At 47.5% G+C, this 11,627-nt stretch overlaps 1 protein-coding gene across 1 annotated transcript; it reads left to right on the top strand.

Annotated features, from left to right (window-relative positions):
• The first annotated feature begins 2,017 nt into the window (after positions 1 to 2,017).
• On the top strand, positions 2,018 to 11,616 carry LOC120226293 (zinc finger protein 260-like). The gene is made up of 3 exons (XM_039224469.1): positions 2,018 to 2,874; positions 3,794 to 3,875; positions 9,177 to 11,616. The coding sequence occupies exons 2-3, from the start codon at positions 3,842 to 3,844 to the stop codon at positions 11,507 to 11,509; spliced, it is 2,367 nt and encodes a 788-aa protein (XP_039080400.1). The 5' UTR covers positions 2,018 to 2,874; positions 3,794 to 3,841; the 3' UTR covers positions 11,510 to 11,616.
• The last annotated feature ends 11 nt before the right edge of the window (positions 11,617 to 11,627 follow it).

The raw sequence follows: 11,627 nt of genomic DNA, 5'->3' as shown, positions 1-11,627 counted from the left end.
ACACACACACACATTCTCTCTCTCTCTCTCTCTCTCGCAGAAATAAAAATTAAAAAAAAAATAGAAAAACCTTTCCCTTTCTGTAGCCCTTAGTTGCTTCCACTACTTGCTAGATGTGATGCTGCCGAATTCACAAATGAATGACTAATCCAAAAGATCTTTAAAATGTACAGTGCTGAATTTTTATGATTTAACAGGGACTTTTCCATTGTTCTTGAGCAATTACAAGACTGACTCTACCACTTAAGGCTGCAAGCATTTGAAGAGCAACAGCATCTTTCCAGCTGTGCAGAGACTCATTTTGAAGTGGAAAACAAAGGCAGGAGGAAACGGCAGATAGAATTAAACTTCCTTACAACGTGCAGCCCATTCAATGATACTTGAGGCTGGCTGTAAAATGTTTCTCCAGAAACTTCTTACCATCTTAATGCTAATACTTTGCTAGAGGGAAAAACAACCTCAGCTTGACAATAGCTAGGCCTCAAGTATCTTCGGAGTCTTCTTTACCATATGAAAATCTCACTGGAAACTCTCCCTTGATTTACCTCCCCCTACTCCCAAATACATAACCAATTTCTACACATGGGTCTTGTCCCCGTGCTTTAATAAAAAGATGTCTTCAAGAATTCTTTATTGGCTCTCGGCTCCAGGTCACCTCACCATCACCCCAGTCTTCATTAATTTGAATTCTGAAGTACTGTACACAACTGAATGATGTGTCATTTTCATAAGGAAGAGGTTTGGGGAGCATCAAAAATACTTTTCCCCTTTGGAAGCTGATTGAGCTTCCTGGAGTGTCAAATTAGGGCTCTTCTCTGCCTTTAACAAGGTCTAAAGCAACTCCTCGTGAGTAGGAGCAGCACTTTCCAGCAATCCTCGGGGTGCCACGTGCCAAAGCTTCTTGGGGCAGAAACCACATCCGGTGACAGCTAGTGCGCAGGGATATACGGTACCGGTACCGGAAGTGTCTGGGCACAGAGGACAGAACAAGGAGCCAATGAAGGAACAGGAAAAGGGATTTCTTGGCGTGCGCAGTTGCTGAGGGCGGGACTTCCGGTTGCACCCCCTCCGACGACTTTTGGCCTTTCCTTAGATGTGTTCACCCTCTAAGGTTGGAGAGCAGAGAGCAGGTGTTGAAGTGACAAACTGAGAAAGAGCAAGGCGAGGCGACGTCCCCCGCACCCCGCAGAGACTAGGGTCCATGGCTCCACGACGACGCGCCCAGGCTGTCCCGCGCCAAGGCCGAGGAAGGGACCGCCGGCCCGGGATTCCGTTCCGCCTACCAAGTCCAATGTCGGTTGTCGCGCCCAGGGATGCGGCTCAGGTAAACTCACGGCGTTTGGGCGCTTCCCGCTCTCCCCCAAGCCAGACCCTCAAGGCACGGGCTCCGGTCGCCTGCTCTGCTCCCTGCGGCCCAGGTCCTGCCGTCAGGGCCCGGGAGGCGCTCGAGAGCGGGGACCCCATGTCTGAGCGCAGCTGATGGGGTGCGGGAGCGGGCTGCAGGGGAGGGTCCGGCTGGTATAGGGGCTGCAGGGGAGGGGCCTGCGCCACCAGCAGGGTCCAGCAGGTCTCCGTCCTTTCAGCGAACACAAGATGCAGCGGTGCCAGTGAGGCCTGTCACCTGGCTGCCTGACCGGTCCGACCATCCTGGCGGCAGTGACGGCGGTGTAACCCAGGTGTAAATAGGCTTCGTCTGGCTGCGGAGAGGACACACTGCGGGGGGAGCGAGGGGACAGGGAGCGCAGGAGGAGGTGCCTGCACGACTGTATGTTTTCGTTGATGGACCAGAATGGCCACCGTGGATGTCAGAGAAGCGGTTGAATTTTGGCTCCGTGGGTGAGAAGGGCCAAGCCAAATTTGGGGCGTCGCGGGTGACAAGGGAAAGGGAGGAGTCCCGGAATACCGGAGGCCTTTTGATCCTTTAACTTTAAGGCATAAACGGCCACTTAATTGACGCGCAAAAACGAGTTTCTTTGGGAGTGAAAGAGAACTGCAATCTGCAAACAAACGAGCTGAGGCTGAACAGTAGGCCAGTGTGGAGGACACAGAGAGGTAGGCTTTTGTAAAGGGGAAGGGGCTAAGCTGGGAAGACTGTTAAAAACTACAAACAAGTCCATGAGAGCAAATGGGAAGTCAGAGTATGGCGGCTTCCCATCGGCTGAGCTGTTGGGTGGGATGGTCCGGAAAGCTGGTCTTTTCCCCTCTGGACAAGTAAAGTAGCTTCCCCATCGAAGGCCAAGTGTCTCTTCCTGTTGGGTCTGCATTGCTCATGGCGGCGGTGGGTGAGAGCTCCCCCAGCTGCGTCCTCCCAGCCCCACTGTAGTGAGGTTTTCGTCATTCATTTTCACAGGTCTTAGTAGCTGAAGGGATGGAAGCTCCCATCAGCTGGATGGAAGGTGGCAGGCTGATGGTCCGTGGAGATCCCCTAAGTTGTTTTGAGACCTCGTTGGAGCTTAGTGTTCAAAGGAGCGTGCGTGATGGCATCAAGAGGGCAGCTGGACAGGACATATCGGGGATCCGGGGGAGCGTTTCAGGATGGAGACCTTGAAAAGTGATGGCTGTTGTGTGGCCCGGGGTGGAGGTTTGGGTCACGTTGAGGAAGGGAGGCAGAGTGTCGCGGCACTGGTATTAGTAGGTCAGAGGGCCTTTGGGAATCGTGCTGAAGCGTGGTTCTCTGGCTCAGCACCTGGTTGGGTTGCTGGGCCGTGCGGGCACCGGTGGAGGAGAGAGCGTGATCTGGCAGATAGATGGGTCAGGCTTCCGTGGGATGATGGCACAAGAGAGGCTGAGGACACCCAGGAGTAATGGAGACAAGGTGAGAGCGAGACTGGGCTGCTCTTTATTCAGAGGTGTAGGGCTTCCCAGAATTTTGTGGTGGGTTTTTATGGTGTCGGGGCCGTTTCAAAGTCTTGCTGTTGGATTAGGTCTGGGGCAGGTGTGGTCATTTGTGAGTCTCTGTGCCTGTCAGGGTGCCCCTTAGGGCTGGGGTTTCCACAAAGGTTCAGTGCAGAGGGGTGGGTTGGGACCGTTGAAGGGACAGCATGGGCAACACAGAAGTATTAGAGAGACTGTGAGCCTCTGAAGTTGACATGTGTCTGTGGGTGTGCGTCCCTGAGGCCAGGATCCCAGGCAGGCGAGGGGGCCTTCTCAGCAGCGTTTGAGACTTTCCCTCAGTTGGGATCCATGAGAGTGGTGGGGTTGTGGTGGAACCTGTTTGAATTTGTCACACATCCTTTGGATGTCATGTGACAGGTACAAGTGTGCGTCCGGGGGGCATCCTTTGGTGTGGGGCAAAGAGCTGTGGGGGCACAGCTGTGGGGTCTGAAGGTGTGAGGGAGATGCAGACCGCAGTCATGCTCACGTGGAGAGGGAGTGTGAGTGTGAGCTTAGGGCCTCAGGGCCCTGGTAGTGAAGACTGACTGGTCCAGGTGGGTCTGTAATTAGCTGTGTTTGAGGCCACATTCTGGGAGACTCCTCCAGAATTTCCAGGCAGAAAGGGTGGCACTTGCAGGCCAACCCCAGACTGCAGATTGCATCTGTGCCCCAGCCCTGCCTCTTATTGCTGTGGATTGAGCACCGCGATTGGTGGGAAGGTGAGGAGACAGTGGCATCAGTGGCACCAGGACCTGGTATTTAGTCTGAGGTAGGATCTGGGGTGTCTGGGGGAGAATGGGTATATGTGTGAGGGGTTGGATTGTGGGTTCTCAGAGAGAGAACGTTCATGGTTTCATCTGTCCCTTTCTGACAGGGTGATGTGACCTTTGAGGACATTGCCATCTACTTCTCCCCGAAGGAATGGAGCCTTCTGGATGAGGCTCAGAGACGGCTGTACTATGATGTGATGCTGGAGAACTTTACACTTATATCCTCCCTGGGTAAGGCCCTCCCCCTCCCCAGTGACCTGGACTGGGCCCTGTACTCCCGCCTTAGCCCCCAACCCCCCATTCCACAGGAGATGTTTGTCCCTCTTAGGTCGGGACTGAGGAAACTGCTTGCTTCCCCAGCTTTCATGGCGTTTGCTTTTGTTGGCAAGGCTGGGTTGTCGGTGTGCCTTTTTGTCTCCCCTCCATCTCAGTACCCTCTGTGCTTAACCCTCATAGGGTAAAACAGTAGCCATACAGTGCGCGACGCTGATGGATTGTGCCTTACTTACCCTGTGACTGGCTGGGTCACTCCTCAGAACCATGCCTTTTCTGTGGCCCGTTTCGCTGCCTTCTTTTGGCTGACATTTCCTAGTGCCTGCCTGTGCTGGAAATTGCAGGCATTTACTTGGTCATACTTATGTGGACTACAGGCTGCTTCTCACGACTGTCTCGTATGGTTCTTTTGGTGGCGTTTACATCTCTTTTTCTACCTGCCCCATCCCTTTTGTTTTGTTGAGGTATGGCTGACAAAGATTACACTTCGAAAGTGTATTACATGAGGATTTGATCTACTTATACCTTATGATATTAGTTCCTAAATGAAGGTAATCAGCACACCGATTACTTGACAAAATTACCCTTTTGTGGTTAGTGAGATGCCTAATACCTACTCCCTTAGCAAATTCCAAGTGTACAGTACAGTATTCACAAATGTGATCAGTATGCTCTCTGTTAGGTCCTTAGAACTTAATCATCTTTAAAAAAATTTTTTTTTACTATTTTTAAATATTTTTTAAAGTTTTTTTTAAAAATATATATTTCAGGGGCACCTGGGTGGCTTAGTCGGTTAAGCGTCCGACTTACGCTTAGGTCATGATCTCACGGTTTGTGGGTTCAAGCCCCGGGTCGGGCTCTGTGCTGACTGCCAGCTCAGGGCCTGGAGCCTGTTTCAGAGTCTGTGTCTCCCTCTCCTTCTGACCCTTCCCTGCTCACGCTGTCTCTCTCTCTCTCGCCTAGAAATAAATAAAAAACATAAAAAAAATTTTTTTTTAATCTGTATTCATACAGAGAGACAGAGAGTGAAAACGTGAGCAGGGGAGGGTCAGAGAGAGGAAGACACAGACTCTGATGCAGGCTCTAGGCTCTGAGCTAGCTGTCAGCACAGAGCCCGACGCGGGGCTCAAATCCACGAACTCTGAGATCATCACCTGAGCTGAAGTCGGATGCTGAATCAACTGAGCCACCCCGGCGCCCCTAAAAATTTTTTTTAGTGTTTTTTACTTATTTTGAGAGAGAGATAACATGTGAGCAGGGGAGGGCCACAGGGAGAGAGTAGGAGAGAGTCCGAAGCAGACTTCTTACTCAGCTTTGAGCCCTACTTGAGATCATGACCTGAACCTAAATCAGGATTTAGATGCTTACCAGACTGGGCCACCCAGGCACCCAGAACTCATTAGTCTTGTTTTGGAAATGTGTTCCCTTGACTAGTATCTCCCCATTTCCCCAGTTCCTTTGCTTTTAGCTTTCTACTTTCTGGGAGTTTTTTATTTTCCCTCACGTTTTTATTTATTTATTTATTTATTTATTTATTTTTAGAGAGACAGAGAACCAGCAAGGGATGGGCAGAGAAAGAGGAAGACAGAGCATATGAAGTGGGCTCTGCTAATGGCACGGAGCCTTATGCAGGGCTGATCTCATGAACCCTGAGATCTAGACTTGAGCCAAAATTGGATACTTGACCTACTGAGCCACCCAGGTTCCCCTGATTTTTTTTTAAAGAATATCTATAAGTGATACTTTACAGAATTTGCTTTTTGCTGTATGGCTTATTTGATTAGCAAAATGTGTTCCTGGTTCATCCACGTTGTGGCAAGTGGGAGTGTTGCCATCTTTTCTGGTCTGATTATCCCTGTATGTGTGTGTATTAAATGTTCAGGGGCGCCTGGGTGGCTTAGTCGGTTAGGCGTCCGACTTTTGCTTAGGTCATGATCTCGTGGTTCGTGGGTTCGGGCCCCGCATCGGGCTCTGTGCTGACTGCCAGATCAGAGCCTGGAGCCTGTTTCAGTCTGCGACTCCCTCTCTCTCTGACCCTCCCCTGCTCACGCTGTCTCTCTCTCTCTCTCCTAGAAATAAATAAAACATTAAAAAAAAAAAATTAAAAAAAAAAAATGTTCTTTGTCACTTTATTCACTTATTTAAGTTTTTTTTAACGTTTATTCATTTTTGAGAGACAGAACAGAGCATAAGTAGCGGAGGGGTAGCAAGAGAGGGAAACTGAATTCAAAGCAGGCTCTAGGCTCTGAGTGGTCAGCACAGAGCCCAACACAGGGCTTGAACTCACTGACCATGAGATCATGCCTAACCCAAAGTCGGACACTCAACCGACAGAGCCACCCAGGCACCCCCATTTATTTTTAAAATACAACTTATTTGTGTATTTTATTTTTTTAAAAGTATGCTCCATGCTCAATGTGGAGCTTGACCTCTGAACCCTGAGATTGAGAGTTCCCTGCGCAACCACTGAGCCTGCCAGGTGCTCCTTCTTTGTCACTTTGAACACTCAGAACACTTAGGGGCACCTGGCTGACTCTCTTGGTTAAGCATCTGGCTTCAGCTCAGGTCATGATCTCCAGTTCACTGAGTTCGAGCCCCGCATCAGGCTCTGTGCTAATAGCTCAGAGCCTGGAGCCTGCTTCAGATTCTATGTCTCTTTCCGTCTTTCTGCCTGTCCCCTGCTCGCACTCTGTCCCTAAATAAATAAGCATTAAAAAAACTCACCACACTTGGGGCGCCTGGGTGGCTTAGTCGGTTGAGTGTCCGACTTTCGCTTAGTTCATGATCTCGCGGTTCGTGGATTCGAGCCCCACGTCGGGCTCTGTGCTGACTGCCAGCTCAGAGCCTGGAGCTTGTTTCAGTCTGTGACCCTCCCCTGCTCATGCTGTCTCTCTCTCTCTCTCTCTCCTAGAAATAAATAAAACATTAAAAAAAAAAAAAAAAACTCACCACACTTAATGATTCCATATATAGGCTCTTGTGAATAATACTTCAGTGAATGTGCAAAAGCAGGTAATTTGTGGAGATTCTGATTTTATTTCCTTGCTATACATACCTAGGAATAGCAACAGTGGGCCATATACTGTTTTTTTGTTTGTTTAATTTATTTGTGGGTCCTCTATAATATTTTCCATAACTTGTCTATTTATATTCCCAGCGACAATGTTCAAGGTTTTTTTTTCCTCCACCTCCTCACCAACATGTTACCTCTTGATTTTGTTTTTAGTTGCCATTTTAACAGGTATGAGGTGATATATGGTGGTTATGATTTTTATTTCCCTGATGGTTAATGAGTGTGAGGGCATTGTAGCCACGGGTATGTCCTTTTTACTGTCTTGTGTATTTCTCTGGCTCTGCTGCAACTTTTCAGTTAGGTACAGTGGTGGTTGTTTTCGCCATTTTTCTCTGCTTTTAACGTCATAGTCAAAAAATCATTGACAGGAATAGGGGCGCCTGGGTGGCTCAGTCGGTTGGGCAGCCAGCTTCGGCTCAGGTCATGATCTCATGGTCTGTGAGTTCGAGCCCCATGTCAGGCTCTGTGCTGACAGCTCAGAGCCTGGAGCTTGCTTTGGATTTTGTGATTCTCTCTCTCTGCCCCTCCCCTGCTCAAGCTCTGTCTCTTTCTGTCTCAAAAATTAAAACACACAAGGTAAAAAAAATTTTTTTTTCAAAAATCATTGACAAGAATAAAATTAGGAGGATTTTCCAGACGGTTTTCCTAGGAGTGTTAGGTTTTGAAGTCCTATGTTTAAGTCTTTATTCAATTTAAAGTTCATTTCCACAAGTGCTAGAAGATCGGGGTCCAGTTTCATTGTTTTGTCATTTTGGTATTCAGATTTCTGAGAAGAGAGTATTCTTTCTCCCAGTGTATTTTGGCATAATTGTTGAGGATTAATTAATTGTTTATGTATGGGTTTACTTCTGGGCTCTTTATTTCATTGCACTGGTCTGTTTTTATGCCTTACTGCTGTTTTATGGTTTAGTACCATATTGTTTTGATTACTACAGCTTCAAAATAGAGTTTGAGATCAGAAATATGCCGCCTTCAGCTTGGAACTTCTTTCTCAAGAGAGCTTTGGCCTTGAGGATTTGGTTAACTCGCTGCCAGCGTCCTCTGTGGACCAGGCAGCTGGAGTCTCTTCTGTGCAGGGACTGTCGTAGCATCTGCCCTGTGGCTGATAGAGATGCCTCAGCTCTTGTTTTTTATACATCTCCACGCATCTCTGATAATTGTCTCCAGCCATCCTTTCTTCTTGCTTCTGCCCTCTTTTCTGCTGCACAGTGTTGTAGTTCGTCTTAATTAGGCCCTTGAACCCTAGGAGTCTAATGTCATTCATAGACAGCTATTTAATTGCTTTATGTTGGTGTGAGAGATGGCATCTTGTATTCTGCCATCCTGCAGACATCAGTCACATAGGATGTTTTTCTGGGTCTGTTGTCTGCAGGGTAGCTGTGGAATACTCCTGGCCATCTAGTTCTTTTCCTACAATATTTCTATCCTCCCTGTGCCCTGTAGTTGCTCACCTAGGACTTACAGGGAAGAGTCCATTCTGTAGCATAGGATGGACATGATCCGAACATGACCAGGTGGGCTAACAGGGGACCTTTATCAGTGAACGGCAGCTGGGGGAGGTGTGATATCAGGATTCTGTTCAGATAGTACTAGGCACCTTTGTTCAACTAGAATTTGGTGCCATCGACAATGACCACACCTTATTCCTGTCTTCTTCACTGTTGACAGTTTGTTTACTTGTATGTTCTACTCTGCTGGTAGCTCCATGACTTCCCGCGCAGGGGTGATTGCTGTTTCTTGCTTCTCCACATCTTATGCATTTCTCCCACTACTCTTCCTGTGTTCTCCAACATTCACCTTTGCCCATTTGCCAGAAAATGTTCCTGTATCCTTAAACTGACCTTGAACAACCACAGATTTCTTCTGATTGGATTTCTCAGCAGCCTCCTCCTCAGCTAAATATCAGTAGCAGAAAAAACCTCGTGAATGCTTTGGGCAGAGAAACAGGCTGTAGACCCAGGCTCTCTTCCACCAAATCCCAGTTTTCTGTCTTTCCAATGACTTGGAGTGCCTTGACTTTAGGGGCCCAGTCATGCACAGTGAGCACACTCTATCTGAATTCCAACTCCCGTATCTGGAAAAGCATCTTATCTGCTCGAGCCTACACGAGTCAGGTGCTTATATGTGATGGGCTTACTTCCTCACTGGAGTCACCACGTATTTCATCAGAGTTTCTTTGCGTTCAGGTTGCTGCTGTGGAGCAGAGGATGCAGACGCACCCTTCGAACAGAACGTTTCTGTAGGTGTGTCACAGGCCAGCGCACCCAAGGCAGCTCTGTCTTCCTGGAAGAGCCACCCCTGTGAGATGTGTGGTCCGGTCTTGAGAGACATTTTCCGCTTGGCTGAGCACCAGGGAAAACCAAGCAGCAAGAAACTGTTGAGGTGTGGGGCATGTGCAAAACTATTTTATTTCAGCGTAAACTTCCAGCAGCTGCCAGAGCAGCACGTGGGAGAGAAACGAGTCAGAAGTAGTGTGGACACGGCCTCTTTTGTGAAGGGAAATGGATTCCATGATTCAGGAAAACCCCTTACCTGTACTGAGGTTCAGAAGGAATTCGTGCCTGGCTCTGGGCATCTACAGCAAGACGCCACTCATACTGAAGAGAAGCCAAACACAATCAGCCAGTGCAGGGCAACTTTACAGAGCCGTAAAGGTCATTACACTTGGGGAGATTGCAAGACAGCCTTTGGTCCCAAGCATGCACATGTTCAGGATCAGGGTGTCCAACCTGGCAGACCGTGTTTTGTGTGCAGTGAATGTGGGAAAACATTCAGGTACAAATCTTTATTTGCTATCCACCAGAGATTCCATACTGCAGAAAGACATCATGAGTTTGGCAAAGGTGGAAAATCCATTAGGCAGAGGTCTATCCTTAGTCAACATGGAAGGACTCACACTGGGTCCAGGCAGTACACGTGCATCAAATGTGGGAAATCCTTAAGCCACAAATCTATGCTCATTCATCCCCAGACAGGGCACAGTGGAGAAAATGATTATGTTTGCAGTGCATGTGCAAAATCTTTTAGCCATAGTTCAATTTTAATTACCCAGAGGCTTCAATCTAGAGAGAGGCCTTATCAGTGTGGTGACTGTGCAAAATGTTTTCCCTCTCTCTCTGCTCTCGGATACCATCAAAGATCTCACACAGGGGAAAAACCTTATCAGTGCAGGGAATGTGAGAAGTCTTATTTCTCCAGCACTGGCCTCCGTTACCATCTCAGAGTTCACACTGGAGAAAAGCCTTATAAGTGCAATGAATGTGGCAACTCTTTTTTCTCTCTGTCTGATCTCCATTATCATCACAGAGTTCACACTACAGAAAAGCCTTATCAGTGCAATGAATGTGGCAAGTCCTTTCTCCGAAAAGACAGCCTAAGTGAACACATAAAGGTACACTCAAATGAAAGGCCTTATAAGTGTAATGAATGTGGGAAATCTCTGAAGTGGAAGGCAACATTCATTAAACACCAGAGAGTTCACACAGGAGAAAGACCTTATGAATGCAGTGAATGTGGCAAATCTTTTACTGCTAGTTCTGCCCTCAGGTATCATCGGAGAGTTCACAGTGGAGAAAGGCCTTATCAGTGCAGTGAGTGTGGTAAATCTTTTATCACTACCTCTGTCCTCCATGTACATTGGCGAGTTCACACTGGAGAAAAGCCTTTTGAGTGCAGTAAATGTGGGACATCTTTTACCTCTACTTCTGCCCTCCGATACCACCAGAGAGTTCACACTACAGAGAGGCCTTATGAGTGCAGTGAATGTGCCAAATCTTTTTTCTCTGTCTCTGACCTCCAGTGTCACCAGAGAGTTCACACTGGGGAAAGGCCTTATAAATGCGGTGAATGTGGCAAGTCCTTTCTCCGAAGAAATAGCCTCAATGTACACATAAAAGTTCACTCAGGGGAAAGACCTTATAAATGTAATGAATGTGGAAAATCTTTTAATTATAGGTCAACATTCATTGAACACGAGAGAAGTCACACAGGAGAAAAGCCTTATCTCTGCAATGAATGTGGAATGTCTTTTAGTCAGAGTCGTGCCTTCCGCTTTCATCGTCACTGTCACCTTGGCGGAAATCCTTATGAGTGTAGTCAATGTGGGAAATCTTTTACTACTAATTCTTCCTTCCTTTCACACCAGAGAATTCACACTGGAGAAAAGCCTTATCTCTGCATTGAATGTGGGAAGTCTTTTACTGCTCGTGCGCTCCTCCGTTCTCATGAGATTGTTCATACTGAAGAAAGGCCTTATGAGTGCAGTGAATGTGGCAAGTCCTTCCCCCGAAAAACTACCCTCAATTTACACATAAAAGTTCACTCAACTGAACGGCCTTATAAGTGTCATGAATGTGGGAAATTGTTGAAGTATAGATCTACATTCATAAAACACCAGAGAATTCACACAGGAGAAAGGCATTTTGACTGCAGTGAATGTGGGAAATCTTTTATCACTTATCATACTCTTAGTTATCATCGCAGGACTGCACACAGGAGAAACACGTTAGGAGTACTGTGAATGTGGGAAATCTTAAAACTAACTCTCCAAACGCACTCCACATGAGAAACTACACAGTAGATAGTCTTTATTGGTGACATTATGACCTGAATGCTCATGTTCACTAGAATTCCTATGT

The sequence above is a fragment of the Hyaena hyaena genome, unplaced genomic scaffold (assembly GCF_003009895.1).
Source record: "Hyaena hyaena isolate Hyena2069 unplaced genomic scaffold, ASM300989v1 scaffold_1645, whole genome shotgun sequence".
NCBI classification, from domain to species: domain Eukaryota; kingdom Metazoa; phylum Chordata; class Mammalia; order Carnivora; family Hyaenidae; genus Hyaena; species Hyaena hyaena.
This window is presented reverse-complemented; position numbering and strand designations above follow the sequence as displayed.